Source organism: Cheilinus undulatus, linkage group 14, assembly GCF_018320785.1.
Source record: "Cheilinus undulatus linkage group 14, ASM1832078v1, whole genome shotgun sequence".
In the NCBI taxonomy this organism is placed as follows: domain Eukaryota; kingdom Metazoa; phylum Chordata; class Actinopteri; order Labriformes; family Labridae; genus Cheilinus; species Cheilinus undulatus.
In genome coordinates, this window is record NC_054878.1 from 33698941 (window position 1) to 33717212 (window position 18272).

Consider the following 18272-nt stretch of genomic DNA (forward strand, 5'->3'; position numbering starts at 1 on the left):
GAGGGAGGGAAAAGCAAACCTGGCCGGCTGCAAATCTTAACAAGAAGGAATCAACAGACAGGCCCTGAGGGATTTAGCAGCGAGGCAGCGGGAACACCACACCGCAATGAAGTGCTGCAGTCCTGACATCCAAATGTGTTGGAGGTGTGCTGGCTCCTGTGTGTATAGAAGTGTGGTGTGTGGTCTGAGGCGCATGAGAAGCTAGTGGGCTTCCCCAGTGCTTCAGAATGGTTCAAACTGCAGGCTGGGGCTTGGCAGTAGAGTAAAGCTGTTCTGAGCTCTGAGGAAACACCAAGGGGAGAGTAATGTCAAGGTTTAAGGTTTATATTAAAATGTGAAAATCATCCAGCAAGGCAAGGTAGAGGATGGGTGACACACAAAGAGAAAGCTGTATTTAACTACCCTATGTAGCAATTTACTTTATGACTCATTTACACAACAGCTTTCACCAACCACCCTGTCCTTCCTGTAGCATGACTGTGCTGTGTTTCATAGTGTTTGGCACCCATGAGATTAACCTCCTTTTCTTCAACATAACTTCTATTTAAAGCTCCTTTGAAAAGTTTTAAACTGGCAATGAAACAGAGTGAAACTTAAAGTGAAGCCTTTAAATAACCAACAAAAGCAAGCAAGACCATCTGCTACAAGATAACTTTCTACTAAAAAAAAGACCTATATTTTTAATGCATAATTGGTACCATAGGAGCCAGATGAGATGACTGGCAGCATGCTAGAAAAACATGCTGTTGACATTGTTCACAGCAAAGATTCATAATATTCTTGATAGAAGAGGAACGCTTGATGATTATTTTGGAATTCAACATAAATATCCAGGCCAAATCAGTAAAGAAGTAAAAAGTTAGGCTTTGTCCATAGGGGGCACCAAATCGACACAAAGGTTGCTCACAGGAATGGAACTTTTACTGAACTGTGACCTCAATCTGATGTGAGCCATTACACCTCTACTATACTACAAATAAAGTTTTATGACTTTAAAGCTGAACTATGATTATGTGTTTAACTACCAAATAAAATACTGACTAGAGCTGAAAATGAATTGTAATCACAATCACAATTTTGTCTACAAAAAAGAGAAGAAGCATGACTGAAACTGACTGAAACTACATGGCTGTGTGGTAAAACCTTCACAAGTGTTTTACCTTAACTCCATTATTATAGCATATAAACCATGCTCTCCATGTATATTTCTATGTTAAACGAATGGCTTTAAAATGCTTGTTTTTCTCCCCTCCAGTTCTCCTCTCACAGATGCACAGACACATAAGCTCAGTCTGCACCCCTCACTGCTGCTTCTCCCATTCTCTTCACCCATACGTCTAATCTGTTGACAAAAACCTCAGCAGTTTATAAAGTCTTACAAATAAATCGCTTACACTCAGAATGTTTCACTTTAGCTTCCATGAAGACAGCAAGTGATCCATGTGATGTCAAGAATATTACTTTTATCAAAGATTTTATATATGGATACAGTTTTGTATATGCATATTTTGCCACACTCTAGTCACTGCCATAACATCTGATTAACCAGAAACTAATTTTCTTTCTTTTACATTCAGGCATTTTGTAATCAGGTCTGGCATCCCTTTTGGAAAGCTTAATACATAGTTTGTTTAAATACCCCACATATCATAATTGCCCCCTCATCTTATGAGATAAGAGTCTTGTCACATCCCTATCTAAGAAGCTATCATACTAAAGGTGCTGTATGTAATGTTTAGCCTGGTAGCATTTGCAGAACAAACAAATTAAACATCATATTTTTAAGTAAATTATCGTTAAATCCCCTGAATATGTATTCAATTGAGGGCTGGGCAATTAAATGAAAATTAGATCAAATTCCAGTATGACCTGCAGCACCTGTCAAACTGCAGAAAGTGCAATATTACTTTGACCTGAAATTTGTGTCCAAAAAGCAGTTTTAAACTTTTTTTTCAGCAGCAGAGATGCTAAGCACAACATATCATCCTACCTTCATTTTTGTACTTTTTTTTCTTATCAAATATGAGAATGACAAAAACCCTTCAAATGCAGCAATTCATATCCAATTTGCAATACAAGTCAAAATCATCAGAATAAGATATTCTTACAGAATTGTTCAGCCCTTGTTTGGAAATGAAAGAGAGTTAAGGAATGACTGCACATCAAATCGCAATCACAGTATTGGAGAAAAAAATTGCAATTAGATTTTTTTCCAAAATTGTTCAGCCCTTATTAAATTATTTATTTTTAATGACTTCAAAAAGCCTTTTATTCATATACAGGGAGGGTCCCCTCCATGGACTCTGCCATCTTGGACTTTTGCATTTTGCATGTTTCTACAGCAACATAGAAGGGACAAAATAACAGATACCAGTTTTTTTAAATTCACTGATTGACACGGTCGCTACATGAAGTGAGCACTGCAATCTAAATTCCAACTGTCAGATGTCACTGTTACTCCCAATTTTACACACTGCACCTTTAAACTGAAATATTGAGTTCTAATGGTGTAAATCATCAGTTTTCATCACAATACAATACAGTTTTGATTATGTGGACATGGTACAATACTTTGTATATATCACAAAGTCTGCCACAGTATGATTTTGATTCAGTCTAGATGCTTGTGATTGATATAAGATGATATTATGCACCAATTTAACACAGTTATGACATTTTAATTACTGAAGAGTTCGCATGGTGATGAAGCACAATCTTTTGAACAAAAACCCCCATTACACTGTACAGAAATGCTGAAATTATTTTGTATTAAGATGTATTTGTACTGCTGAAAGTTAGCAATAGTATCATACTATTGATCTTTGGGGAAGTAGCTTTATTTTCAAAAAGGTAAATCTTTTTTGGGGAAAAATGTTAAGTAATTTTAAAAGCAGTAATGTAAAAACTTGAGCTTTTTTTTTTAACTTCTTTTAGGCTAATTGATATTTTTTTTTTTTTTTGAGTTGAGAAATACACAATTCAAAACTGTCTTTATTCTCTGCATTTTCCTTGATAACCAAGCAAGTAGTTGCATGACACCATTTACGTAATGCATCATAACTGCAGTCACAATATTGTCCAGTATAATCGTAATCATGCATCGTTACCAAATCATTACCATTTATTTTGTTTAAAATACATTTTTGTCTTATATGAAGTTAAGGGCCAATGATTATCTTCAAATTTGGAACTAAACTATGTGCATCTGTGCAAACACATGTTTAATTCATAACAGCAAGAATGATTTGTTTTTAATGATCAGTTAAAAATGCCAAGGCTGATGTCCCACTGCTTGTAATAGATGAGTAAGCAGGATCTTTATCATAGTAAACAATGAACAAAAAATGTCACAGTTAAAAAATAATCACACGGTGATTCATTCAAGTATATTGGTGCTTTGAAGCAGGAATATCAGTTAATCATATTTGTAAATCAGTGTCATTGTTCACTAAATCTGGCCATGGGTTTCACAAATTATAAACTGATGAAAAGTATCAAATCTTTTTTCTACACATCTCGCCTTTAGATTGGAGTTACTATGACAAAGGCAATACCTGAAACTGACTATGTTGAAAGGCATAACGCCAACTTTGTGATGTTACATTTCTACAAATGTACTGCGTTTGTTTTTTAAATTTCCCCAAAAGTAGTGATGTGCCCCGACCCTGAGGAGATGTTGCTGACACATTTACACTAGTTTTCTTAGAGTGTTTTTTTTTGCAGCAAAGGTGTTAATCTCTTTCATTTCCTGTCAAACACCAGCTCAACTTTGAAGAGTTGCTTTAGTAGATTTCTTTTACTTCTACACTGTTTCCTTTCAGCTGTCTGTTAAAACACAGTGAAACTAAAATACTGGGATCATTTTCATTGTCAGAGAAGGAAAGTAGCTGCATTCTTTATTAATATGCTACATTTATTTAACTTGTGAAATGTTCTTCCTGAGCAGAATTCAAATAGGGACTGAATGCATTTTCATTTGAGTTAAACTTTTATTGCTCTCTCCACCCCGGCCTATCTGTGCTGCCACTCCAGCCTTTGCCTGCAGCACACACACGTTAAGATAGCTGAGGGGCTAAGACGGAGAGTGAACTCATGTGAAACTCTCTGACAGTGTGATTTGTGTGTGTGTATACATGTGTGTATGTGAGACGGGGTTAGGAATCAGTCTTTGGAAAGAAGCTTAGCCAGCGATGACTGAGACAATAGACACAGTAAGCCACTTCAGCAGGATTACAATGAACCTCCTGGCTAAGTGACACCGGGCTGCTTTTCATTCAGGTGACTGGAAGCCGGCCATCCAGATCGTAGACAGGGTGTGCCCATGACCTTTGCCCATTTGTTTCCTTTAAAGCACTACAAGTGCTGCTTTCAAGTGCTCCTGTAAATAGTTTCAACTTTTGACACTGTCAGCAAAAAAGGCTAGAGGTGGTAAACAGAAGCCTGAACAGAACGCTTCTGAATGCATCAACAATGAAGAAAAGTGGAGAGATTAAGATGCTGATACAACTACCGCAAGGATCCTGAGCTATATATATCTCTGATGTAAACAAAAGAGCTTCTGTTACAAACATTAACCACCCAGGGCTTCTCCTAATGATGATTTCAGTCTCAGCAAACACAATCGTTGGTTTGTTTAAACAACTGATTAGTTGTTCAGTCTGTAAGATATAAAGCTGATCTGAATTTGAGGAGGCAGAACAGACTTTTCTAAAATCTTAAGAGATTCTAAGTCATTTAAATATCAATTAAAACAATCATAAAGAGAAATGCATATAAGAACTGTTTTACACAGAAAGTAATGGATGCAACACACGACACAGCACAATACGATACGAACTATAGATGCATAGGAGTGGGGATGGCTAATACTGATAGCAGCCCAGCCTTTGTAATTACTGCATGAGTGTGGAGTAAACTGGCACAACACAAGCTCAAGTCCATTTTAGTCCAATAAAAGATGATACGGGACAATACAACAACATTTGATAATGTACGAAAACTAAAAAAACGGAATACAGATATCTTATGAATTAATAAGGTATAGAATGACACAACATTTGTCCCAACATAACATAAAGCAGTACAATTAGATATGAAACAATTTAATTTGATTCAATATTGATTTGTGCAAGTACCAGCTAGGGGTGCAAATCAAGTTTCATTGTGAAACGCTACAATATGATGTTATAATTTTAATCCTTTGGACATTATATCAGTATTTTCTGACATCAGAAAAAGACCATTTTGATTCTGGAGCCTTTGATTGATATTGGACGATACGATGTATCTACTTAAGACAGTTTCAGAAATCTAATGGCTGAAAGGTGTCTACATTTTAATGAAAAACAAAACAAAAAAACAAAACAAAAAGCTGCATTCCACCTTACACTGTAAGACTAAACAGTTTAATGTTCTCAAAAGATGAGTTTTGTTAGCTTAAAAATACTAAACATCTAGTTAAGCTCTATTTTTCTGAATCTATTGATTGAATCTTTTTTAGTTATAAGTAAACATTACTCAATCATTCTGAGTATTTTTTTTTGTCATTGTTCTCAAATGATTTGACAATCATCCCTTAATCTGCAGTTTTCCCAGAATGCCTTTGGGCATCAACGTTTTGGACCTTGAGTGAAGTTACTTGCTGTGTAAACTTGAGTTAACCTAACAGTTGCCTCTGATGTTGAGTTTTATTAACTCATTGGAGATGACTCAAAATTTATTTCCAGTACAAAACAAAAGTTTTGAGTATTTTCAACTTCTTCAGTCTTACAGTGTACAGTTCCATTTCTTAATGTTGAAATTGTTGTGTTTTATTATTTCAAATGTGCTCCAGATTAACATTAAATTTGAAATAAAACTAAGTCAATTTGTGTTTATGTTGACATAAACACAGGCAAATACTTCAAGTACCAAACATGTCATGGAGAAATTTTAAATAAAGGTATTTTCAAAACAATGCCCATGTTCTATCATGCTTTTTTACTGAATGAGTCGTGTCTTTTTCTTTGGTGTCATGCTTTGGTCACACTTCTTTGAGAGATAAAACTTTCTCACCAAGATAGTGAAATGGTCAAGTCATCTGTTAGGGTGAGCCACAGCTCTATCCAGCATCCCTGTGCACTAGACAGTTCCAGCGGATAGCTAACTCCATCTGAAATAATGATTATCACCCTTTGCACAGTAAGTTTCAGCTTCTCCCCTCTGGACAGAGGACGTTCATCTTAAAGGTGCAGAACTTAGCGTTATAGTAACGGCTTTGTTCCTGCTGCTACTGCTGACATTCACAAGCTGCAGCCATATTTTACATATTATTTTGTTATTTATGTATTTATTCCTGCATTTGAGTCTTAAACTTGTTTTTAGCCTGGCTTAATTATGATTTATTAATTTTTGAATTTTTAATTTATTTTATGGTACTTCACTCTCTTTTTAGGTCCTGATTAATGGAACTCTGAGCACTCCAATCTCTTATCTTTCAATCTTTTTATGATTTTTATCACATTGTGCATCTTTATGGGGGTGGTTTCCATGTTTTAGAGGGCTTTAATAGGTATAATTCTACCTGTTGTTTGTTTCATGTTACTCCTGTCTTGTGACCTGTGTGTCATAATGGATGTTGTAATCTAAAACAAATCTACCTACATGTACAAATAAAGTAACCTGAACCTGAGGGTGTAGCTTAAAGATGACAGCGTTAATCTATGATTTGACTTTTGACTGGATATTTGATAAACCAAGTGATGCATCGATCCACAATGATGAATTGTTAAAACTCTAGCAGCAGGATCAAAACGTTGCCAGTGATGTTTGTTTTAAGTTAAGGCAGAGTGAGGGAGTTAATTTGAAATCTTTGAGGATTCATGATTTTCTGATTTAATTTCTTCTCTTACAGAAAACTGTTGGGATAAATAACCTTAAAACCTCTTTTGAATGCTCATCCCCTTGTTTGTTTTAACTTCATTAAAAGGCTTTTGTTTTGTTTTTTAACAACATAATAGAAACTAAAGCAAAAGGTGAAAAATCAAATTCGAATCAACAAGTAAAGGAATAACTGCTCTGAAGTTAATGTTTTAATGCTGATGCTTGTCGAATAACCCATGCTACAAATACAGTAAGGTTAACACCATAAAAAAAAAAAACAGGTTTACTATGCATAGCTTTAAGTACACGCCATGCCAGTTGACTGCTCACTTAAGCTTATAATGACCTTGAAAGATATAGATGATGATTCCTTAGACTGAACATCACTATCCACCTTTGATAAAAGAAATACTTGCTTTAAAGCTCTCCGGCACTTTAAGTTTTTTTATGTTTAAAAGAGAATTTAGTCTTGAGTATTCAGGTTTCATCAGTCAGGTCTATCTTGACCTTCTCTCTTCAAGGGCTGTCCACTGAGAAATTGCCATAGTAACGCCAGAGATCTGTATTTTTAAACTTATTTCAGTGTCTGCTTTGCCCTTGATTGAAGTCTCTGAGGAACATTTTGACATTTCCACTTGATTCTGTCCAGACTGCATATTAGCCCACCTCTCCTGGTGTCCAAGGTCCTGCAGTAGCGTGTCGGCATACTTCTGCCTCTCGCTGGTCTCGATGTTGGCCAATTTCTTCACCTCGCTGCGCACAAAGTACCAGAACTCCTTGACGCCGTTCTCCACTCTCCTCCGCAGCTCCTCCTGAGTGGGCCCTGGGCCTGTAAAGGAGACGAAGGGTGGTAAGAAACGGCTCTCAAAACAAAACAAAAAACACAGATACCGGCAGCGTGACAAGTCAAGCACACGTATGATCTAAAACAATGAATCAATGACTTTTTTTCAAAGCAGCTCTGTGAGAATACAGCTCGAAGGAATGAGAACAGAGAGGATGCCAGGAGCTTTAGGAATGTTTGAGCATTAAATTATGAGAGCTAAACAAGCTAACGGCTTACAGCAAGGTTTCAGAAATAACCATAAAAACTTCCTTTTTCACACCATGTCCTTGGGTGTTGCTTTGACCTCATTAAGGAGCGTTCTAGCACTTTTTTTTATTGTTTTCTCACACAATTCTAACAACAGGAAGGAACTCTACACCCCTCTCGAGTCGAACAATGTGGAGAGATCTGCATGGACAACACAGCTGCCTGCTCTGGTTTCTGTGGAGAGGAACACAAAAAAAGCAAAGGATGGGAAGGACAGCCTGAAGCAGGATAAGAAGGAGGTGTTGGTGAAGAGGAAAAGTTTTTTTTAATCTCACACTCTTTCTCTGCTCTCTCCTTCCCTCGATGGGGAAAAAAAAAAGCTTGAGGGTATTTTTAGCTTTTTCTTCCCCTGCGGCAAGATGGAAAAGCTGACCTCGCGCTGCCCTCCACGCTCACATGTCCTTTATTTTCTCTCTGTTGGTCTCTTTTCTCTCCTCTCCCTCTGTTTCCACCTCTGCCATTGGGGCATTCACACTCTTTGCACTTCATTCACACGTTTCCCCTCTACCCCGACAGCTTTCATGCCCCTCTGACCGCTGCTTAGAGTGGCAAGTGCGCACATAACCCTGCTTGTCTGTTAGAACGGCCCAGCCATCATTGCTACTGAGCTGAAGCAGGTTTACCAAAGGAATAGACGGAGATTCTTTGCCGGAGGGGAAAGCTCACGAAAGTCTTTGACTGCTCTAATACCATATATAGTCATCCTGCCCTACCTTAAAAATCAATCCTCTCACATTTCTGAGAGGCTGCGGCCAAATCCTAGCCTGCAACCTTTTCAGACGGCAGTGCTCCGCTTACCATCTCCGGTGAGTTTCTGGAAGCTGTGGATCTTCTGTTTGGCTCTGGTTAGCTGGTCCTCCAGGGATCGCAGTCTCCCAGCAGCCAGGGAGCCGGCTTCTGCCTGACCCTCTGGTATCCTGTGGGAGAAAGACACAGGGGAGGATGTGATGGGTGAGCATGGGAGCATGTGTGCACATCAAGAGAGGCAGAGACCGCAGAAAACATCTTCATGTGCAGGGAAGACTTACTGAAAGTCTAAATCTGTATCCTAGTAAAGTTAAAGCCCCTGATTGGATAAATTATTTGAAGAATTGCAGCTGGTGGAGTGGAATTGATACTTTTGGGTTAACAAAATACAAGCATTAGAAGTTTTCAAAAACCAAAGTGACATCTTGATATCTGACATCCTGCCTGACATAAAGCATCATAGATTTATATTAAAATCAAACAGGAAATCAAAAAACTTGAGACACTTTTTTAGGACTTTGCTTTCTAAATTTATTAAAAATATAAAACAGAGATAAGAATGCTGCTAGTCAGTGACAAAGCAACTAGACTGATGCAAACATGCATAATTTCCTACAAACTGGGAGATAAGTTTATGGTCAAAACTGCTATAAATCTGTCTTTCATTTTTTGTTCTTTTGTTGTTTCTCTTGTCCCTCTCTTCTTCTTGCTTTTCTTCACCACTAGCCTTCCTTCTTGCCCTTTCTAACCCCAGTGTAGCTTCGGCAGAGAGCTGTCAACACGAGTCTGGTCTGCTCAACAGCACTGCCCTATAGTCAGAGAAGCTTTTTGTCACCACTGTAATGGGGATTGGTACTGCTAATGCTGGTGTTTATCATACCAGGGTATAGTCTTTATTGCAATATTAATGATTAACACTGGTCTATCAATATAGGTCACAACAGATAGCACGGCCTAGACCTGCCCTCTTTGTCAAGTGTTTTGAGATTGCAATCCCGCAATGTTTCACTCATTTAATACAGGGAACTAAGGCTGTAGCATTTTTCATACATCAAAAAAATCAGTGCCATATGTTTTGAAATCCTTTCTTATTTCAATGATGAATTCACTCTGCAAAACTGATGGATTGGCCAGATTCTATGTCTGTCATCATGTGGATCCGTCTTACAAAGCTTTAAGCTGGAACGCTGTGCAGAGAATGAGCAGACCGATCAGGGTTATTTGAGGCAAACAAGGGGGTAGCTATGAGGGTGATTTAGCTAAAGCTACCTCAAGCCTGTAAACAATGGTGGCTGGGGAAGAGATTATTAGCAATGTGGCAGTTTCATTATTTATTTATTAGAAGAACAGCAAAATCCACTGAAAACCTTTCTTAGTGAAAAATATGTATTTTGTTGAAAAACTTTGTATTGATATGACAACTGCTGCCTGTCAAGCTAGCGTTATGTAGTTAAAACCATAATTACAACCATTCCTTTATTTACAAAATGACTGTTCTTAAGTAAACCATGTTATACACCACCAGAGAGCTTTGATTCTCAGGATTATGACCGTGTTAACCACTCCAGGTCAAAAACACCACAGCAGCCACAGTCAATGCACTTGTCAGGTTACAAACAAACAACAATAAAAGTTACACAACTCATCATTAGAAGCTCTCCTGTACTCTCCTGATCATAAAAATCCATCAAAAACAGTCCTGCTGAATCAGAAAGAGTCCCCACAATCTAAATCCAGTCAGATATTTTAGTCCATGAATAGGATTACATCCACTAAGACCCAAGGAAGGGTTTTGCATAATCTCAAATGTGCTATTGTTGTGCTCGATAGTCCACTGTATTTGATGTAATAATAATTTTCTTCCCAGCAGTTGGTTAGGTGGTATTTTGTTTTCCATCACTGTGGGAGCAGGGAGACACTGATGATTGGTGAATGTTAGCTTAACAACAACACTCAAAATAGCATGCAACAATGCAATATGCAACCTTTAGACCTTAGTCTCATCACAATTGAGATATAGATGCTGACAGACCTAATTTCTACTGCATCAGACACCATAAATGAACGAGCATAAGAAGTTGAAAGTAGGCACTTCAAATCATGATTTAAGGTTTTCTCCTTCACTTAGTCTTCATCATTTACCATCTCTACCACTGACTGGATGATGTGCACTCCTCTCACTTGACTGTAATTAGAAAAACACGGAGGCTGGTTTGCAAATGTTGTGAAATATTCCTCTTACACCATCAACAAAAATCACTCTCTGAATAAATCTGCAGAGAAATGCTGCAGGGGCCACACATTTGCAGAACTCTGCTCCAGTATTACATCTTCATTGCTTTAGTTTTGATAGCGGTTAATGAGGTGCAGGAGTTTGGAGAAGCGTGAGGGTGTTTATCACCCTGACAGGCGCAGCCTTGACAGATCCGTGCTGGATCTTACAGAGGTGATTCCATTCTTATTTAGATGATTTCAGACATAAAAGTTGTGTTGAAAGCTGAGCTCTGACAGCTGGCACCTTGTAGAGTTCAGCAGTAAAAATTCTGTTTCATACACGGAGACACCTCAGTGAAGCCTTTAAAAGACCTGTCCTAAGATATTTATCCTAAGCTTATATTTAATGTATAAGACTGTGAATTCTTTCCCCATGTTTGTTAGGTTCAGCCAGTACAAAGTTAAACATCACATTAAGCATTTCACCCTGTTTAAATATACAGTAACTTAAATTACACTATACAAAATGATAAAATATACAACTACACTGTATGCTATTAAATACTTTGTTACGCTATAATTCTCTACATAGCACAAGTTTGAAACAAAACAGTAAAATATGATACGACACAAGATGACGGGACCTCAAGATATAGTCAATAGCTTTGTCCATCAAATTATAAGGTTCATGTCGAAAATCACACATAAGGGGCCAAGAGTAAATAAAAGGAGCATCAGAACATTTTATTATCAGCTAATGTTCCTGAGATGCAGGCCTGCCCCAAAAAGCAAGGTTCAAGCCCCTAAAACAACAGCAACTCAGCCATTTAGCAGAAGAGACAATGACTGGTGTGTAAAAGTTGCGAACACTGCTGATTCCATAGCTGAAAAGTTCTGAACTTCCACTGGCATTAAAGTAAGCACAAAACCTGTGTGGTGGGAGCTTCATGGAATGGGTTTCCATGGCCAAGCAGATGGAGGCTGGGAGAACATTACCTGCCTGACTGCATCGTGCCAACTGTGAAGTTTGTTGGAGAAAGGATAATGGTGAGGGGGCTGTTTTTCAGGGTTTTGTCTAGGCCCGTTATCTCCAATGATCAATCTTAATGCTTCAGCACACCAAGACATTTTGGTCAACGCTATGTTTCCAACTTTGTGGCAACAATTTGGGGAAGGCTGTTTTCTACTTCAATATGACTGCCCCTGTGCACAAAGCAAGGACTATAAAGACATGGTTTGATGAGTTCAGTACAGATAAACTTGATTGGCCAGCACAGAGCTCTGACCCTGACCCTATTGAGCACCACTGGGATGAACTGGAACAGAGATTGCGAGCCAGGTTTTCTCATCCAACATAAGTGCCTGACCTCATAAATGCACTACAGAAAAAATGGGCACAAATTTACACAAAAGTCCATATATTTGAATACAATGTCATCATAGTCTGTGTTGGTGTGATGGCCGGGCAGCTGAATACTCATATTGGTGTTTATCTGGGGCCTGCAAATGAGAAAAACTGCCGCTGAACATGATGATACTGCGCTTCTCATACAGTGTCACTAAAGTGCCCATAAACTAATTTTATGGGTCAAAACATACATGGACAAATTAGATTTCATTAAAAAAGGTGGTTGGTGGTTAAAGTTGCCATTGTCTGCACCCTGCTGTGTTCAAATTTGGTGTTGTTGCGCATCACTTCTCTTTGCTTGTGTAATTTTTTTTCTTCTGCTGCTCTTTAACTCAAAATGTTTAACGTCGTTTGCTTCTTTGACTATCCAATTTCCCCTCTGGGATTAATAAAGTATTCCTTCTGTTAGGTCGGCCATTCAAATAAAAGCCACCATAAAAGGCTATTCAAGTGCAGTAAACAGATTAAATATAATTGGTAACTGTACTTAACCGTTTGTCTGTGGCTTCACTGGAAATCCCCTTTCATTATTAGTGTGCTGACTGGTGCTGCAGTGGGCATGCAGGCCTTTAACATGTTAAGTGAGCTGTCCACAGCTAACTTAATACAAATTATATCTGTATTATAATTTAAGCTATACTATTATATCTTAACTGCCTGGTTTCTGTGGTGGGCTGTATTTAAATGTGAGCATGCATTATAAGAGATGTGAGCTCAAAAAAACACACTGAAAAGGCTTAGCAAATTTACAGCTGATAATCCTGCACAGCCTAATTGCTCATTATATTTGAAATGATGTTTGGGCAGACTTACAGTCCATTTATTATACTCCACATTGTTGCACTGAGCCTTTTTTCAAGTGCATACATACATAAATATTAAAACTGCTCTTTGTTGGGGCTGTTTGCTCCCTGATTAACATAAAGATATAAATAAGAATGTCGACACCTCTGTGTTGCACATCTATGAATAACTGCTGAATCCATGACGAGAAAAACACAAACGAGGACTCTTGACAAGCAAAGAACACGGAGTTCAAAACCAGCTGAGGAAAAAGAAAGAAACAGCCGCCGCCGCCGCCATTACACAGAATCAATTCCTCCACAGAAAACTATTAAAAATGGAATATGTCGGAATGCACAGGGGCATTGGTGAAGTGCTGCAAAGGCCATGTTAATGAGTCATCAAGGCATGCAAACTCAATTTGCTCGCTGAGTGAGGAACATCAGTCGCTGGCAGGCATAAAGATGAGACTTTTAAAGTTGCAATAGCTTGCTTGCCTGCCCCCCCTTACTGTTCGAGCCCTGGCCCCTGAGATGCTCCAGCCCCCCCCCAACACTGAGCACGAACTGAGCATTGTGCTTCAAAGTCAGGGAAATAACTAAAGAGAAAAGAGAGGGTATTGGGATTTCTGGTTATGCAACTCTATGACTGACAGGCATAAACCCTCCTATACCTTTGTTGCATCACTTTGTATGTATGTCATAACTTAAAGCTTCCCTCCTCCCCTTATATATGACATACATCTTTTGTAATACGACCCAGGTGCATTTCCTTGCCTGGTGTGAACTCTCCAGTCTTTTCTCACTGCAGAGTCTGCTAAAACAATGCTCAATGAGGACACACCCTAACCTGATTGTAACACCATTGTACAGGAAGTAGGACTATTTCCAAAGTGACATCATTTCCCAGGGGTTTCAAGCACAGCTAAAAGTGAATATAAGCAACAGGATATCTCCATGAACAAGAAGAAGAACTAGGCCAGACCAGTGCAGGCTAATGATTACAGACGTTGATAAAGGTTAGCTAACATATTCTGTGGAGACGGCTGCTGGTGCAGGGAAAGAAACACAAGCATCCCCTGACTAAGAGATGTAGATATAAAATATATCCAAACTCTGAGTGGTATCAAAACCCACAGACGCACACACGCAGTAAGGAGGCAAACACAAATACACAAATGATCCCTGACGGTATCTCCAGAGAACCTGAAGCAGAGACGAGATGAGGCAGCTGGATTCAACAGTGTCTTAATCAAACGATACGGGAGAGAGAGCAGATGAGACAAAAAAAAATAAAATAAACTGACTTGTGTGAGGTGGAGCAGAAAGGAAAGGGGGGGTGAGGAGGAGAGTGGGGGGTACCGTGCAGTGAAAGACAAGCTATGAAAGCAGGAGGGGGGGTGATGAGCCCCACCGGCGCTGAGCACTGAGCCGCAAAGCAGGTGAGGTTCAGCATGTAACCCAGTTTCCTCTAAAAGCTGCCTCAGCTGTCGAGGCGTCCGCTCTCTCCCCTACACCCGGGAGCTGTGGAGTTCACGGGGTGATCAGAGCCGGGCGGAGCGGTTTAAACAGAGGGGGCATGGGTGGCGCTGTTGCGCATGCATATCTACGTGGATTGATTCAATCACAACTTCAAAAGAAAACCCATGTGCCGACCTGGAAACTATTCATATTGAGTGGGATGCAAGGAAAAAATGTAGACGGGCCACATTAATGCAGTTGCATTCATGTTGTTCATATAAGAACATACGATATTATATTTTAATGACCACATAGTACTTAAAAAAATACAATTGCCATGGTTTTCAAGAGTCACCCTAGCTATAACATTGTAACATTGTTTCTCCTATTCTTTACAAAATACTTCAGACAGCTGTAGTTAAGTCCAGTTTAAAACTTGGGATATCCATAAAAAACAACCAAAAAAGAATAAAAAACCCAGTCAGATTGAATTTAATTGTGCATATATTGTAAGTTCAAGCAGGCCATGGATTTAAGCGCTGTAACATAATTGCAATCAGCTGATCTCCCACAAGCCCTCATCAAGCCCCTATCTAATTTGCTCTATTTGTGCTTTTGGCTAATCGCACTCATGCTGCCATATCTAAGCTGCTCTAGCCTGGCTCTCTTTGCTGTTCCCTCTACAAGCAGCTTTTTGCAAGCCTCCTCCACCCCAGCTCCTCCTTTATTCTGCTTCTGACTTAATCAGTGTCATTCTGTTGTCATTCTGTTGTCATTGATGTTTTCTCTGCTCTGGGGTTTTTAGCTGCTTCTGCTTGATGCTTTCCATGTAGGCTTATGGAAGGGCAGGGGGATTCCAGAACAGTCTCACTGCTAAATATAAATAACCGTATAAGTTGCTATCAACGTTGTCAGTTATAAGCTGAGTAAAGAGCATTGTGACAGCAAGGCAGAAGTCATTAAGAACAACTACAGGGGCTAAGAGGGCGGTTGGCTACATTCCAGTTCAGACGGAACGTTTTTATTCGATTGTGGGATTGAAATGCTAAAAATATTAATAATCAGTTTAACTAATTCATGATTATGGTGAGGACTATGAAGGGAACCGACTTAGCTGTAGGCCTGTGGTCAACCAAATAAAAAATTGGTCGAGTGAAATTACACCCATGCACTGATCAATCGACTGTAATTTTAAAAAGGTGTTACTTGAAATAAGCTGCACATTATCTTCAAACCAATTTATTCAGTGACAAGTTCCTCATTGCACCCTTCTAGTAGTCTAAATTCATTTCAACCTCATAATGTTGTCCTGAAATAACAACTGACCCAGAGTGAATCAACATGCCCTTGCTTTTAGTCTCATCATTTCTGTGATCATGGCAAATTAACTATTTAGCATCATACAGCGTACAAAATTACCTCAGATCATTGTTTATTATCTTAATTAATAACAAAAAGTATAAACAGGACTTGTTTTGAATGTGTTGTGCTATTTACGAGCACATCAGACAGCATTAAGCGTTTATATATCAAGGGAATCTTGGGACTGAAAGGTACCTTTAAATCTGATAATAAAGAGACTTAATACAAAATAGGCTATCACTGACTGGTGAATTTAAGTACAGACAGACATGAAGCGCCATTTCAAGACAAGCCTCCTTTTGTGTCTTTGTATTGAGTTGGAGATGTGTTGTTTCTAAGTTATCTTAAGCGTAACTGCTGTGAAACAATCAGAAAACTGCTGTTTTGTCAATCTAACTACCTGCATTGCCCAGCACTGCCCTCTCATTTTGCAGGCCTCCCTAAATTTTATCATCCAGTTTGTAGACTCATGTGTACACTATCTGAGCTTCCCACCCTAAGCATAGCATAATGTGAAAATGATCGATGTGGGAGGATGGAGACTAGTTTAAGAAACATTCAGCTACATTATCATGTAAATAATAACACAAAAAACTAATTCCCAACATTGCTTGGCATCAACATCCCTATTAAAAAGTCTCAGAAGGGTGGTGTTCCTACTAAACGTCACAAAAAATCACAGCGTCTATCTCTTGAAACAGACTGTTTTTATCTACTTTCCTTTTAGGTTAGGAAACAGACATCAAATTAGTATGCAGTTGAACACAGTCAGACACCGGCACTTAAAAATCACAAAAGCACCGAGGGACAGTGTAAAGCATCTATTCTACTAATGTGTATAAACATGTGGAACAATACAGTGTTGCGTAGCCAAATGGACTGACAAGGTCCAGCATTTCCTGGAATCTCACCATGTGTTGTACAAAAACACTTGACTCCAATAAGTCAAGCTTAGAAACACATAAATAAGCAAGCTGGGAAAGGCAGATGTGTAGAAAATTCTGGCACAATGAAAAAGTTGAAAGACTTGTTTGGAAAGATAGCAAAAGCAACAATGTTAAAGCCAGAAATTATCAGATTGTACTTTCTTTGTCTCTTCAAAAGCTGTGTAGGAATATGTCTTTGTTGTGTCGAATCAGTTAATCTAATCTCTGTGTCTCCTTCTTTTGCCGTGTCCATGTTTGTCTGCCCACTGGCTCGAAAAGCACAATTCCTAGTAAACCGATTTTTAATGCTGCATTCTTGCTTTGCATGCTTCAACGCTTCAGTACATCCAAACGCTAGCCAGTTACGCTCTGAGCCCACCACTTGACAGTGATGTCCTCACATTAGACAGCTCCAATAATAAGGTTGATATGTAGTTGCGGTTTTAGATCTAGATCGGCCCAGCCTGAATTACAGTGGGATCGATGGGGGCTCAGGTCTAGAACAGTTACATCTACAGTAGGTGCTGCATGGAGCTAAAACAATTACAGGATCAATCAGTCCATAAGCGCCCCTTCATATCACAAGACAGTGGCTTTGGTATCAGCTTAACAAACTTGTTGAATGGTTGACAGTGAAGATGTTTGACTTGAAAGATAGGGACCAAAATAAGGCAAACAAAAGCCAAAACTTTAGTCACTGTATGGGAATTTATACCAGAAAGGAATCCATGGCATCATGACGTCACTACTACTGACATAGTGCAGTCCTCATGCCATCCATCATGGTCCATTCCATCTCACCTCCTCTGCATCGCTCCCTCCCAATTCCTTCCTCTGTTGGCATGCCTAGGGGATTGATCAGGTCCTCATCGCTCAGCCCAGCTGTCACTCTAACCCCTCGCTCCCTTCGATGTCACACCATCAGGCTGCCGCGTGTCATTGTCTCTGCAGGGGCCCGTGGCTCGCTGCCCGGGGTGACTGACAGCTGCAGAGGGGGCGGAGCCAGAAAGACTGTGCAGCTCGACCTAGTGCTCACCTCTCATTAATGCTGCTGGCTGAGCAGTGGGCTGGCGTGCTGCCTGCCACTCAAATCAGTCAAGAAACGGCCTGGAAAACCGAGCCACTGGACTGAATCGGAGGCCTACCAGGTGATACTTGCTTGAACATGAATGTTGATTAAAGAATGGTTAATTTCATCAGACACATGCTCTCTGAAACAACTGAGCGCATGAAAAGGTAACACATGGCCAGCAGTGTGTCAGGAATCTTAAAGACTGCACCTGACTTTGGTTAAATACTATTTGTTCCTAAGTTTTTTAGTTTGAGGTGACACTACAGCCTTTCATCAGCTAACATGAGACTCACCTGAAAGACACATTAATCAGCTACCTCATGCTCTTACAGACCACCATACATTC

The 18272-nt window shown here is 39.3% G+C and overlaps 1 protein-coding gene across 1 annotated transcript in view; it reads right to left on the minus strand.

The window, feature by feature from the left end:
* Positions 1-18272, minus strand: part of fut8b (fucosyltransferase 8b (alpha (1,6) fucosyltransferase)) — a 174806-nt gene that overhangs the window by 54958 nt on the left and 101576 nt on the right. Inside the window, exons 4-5 of the mRNA XM_041805375.1 lie at positions 8753-8871; positions 7528-7690 (exon numbers count right to left, since the gene is read on the minus strand). Of these exons, the coding sequence (XP_041661309.1) occupies positions 7528-7690; positions 8753-8871 (282 nt within the window). The remainder of the gene's footprint in view (positions 1-7527; positions 7691-8752; positions 8872-18272) is intronic.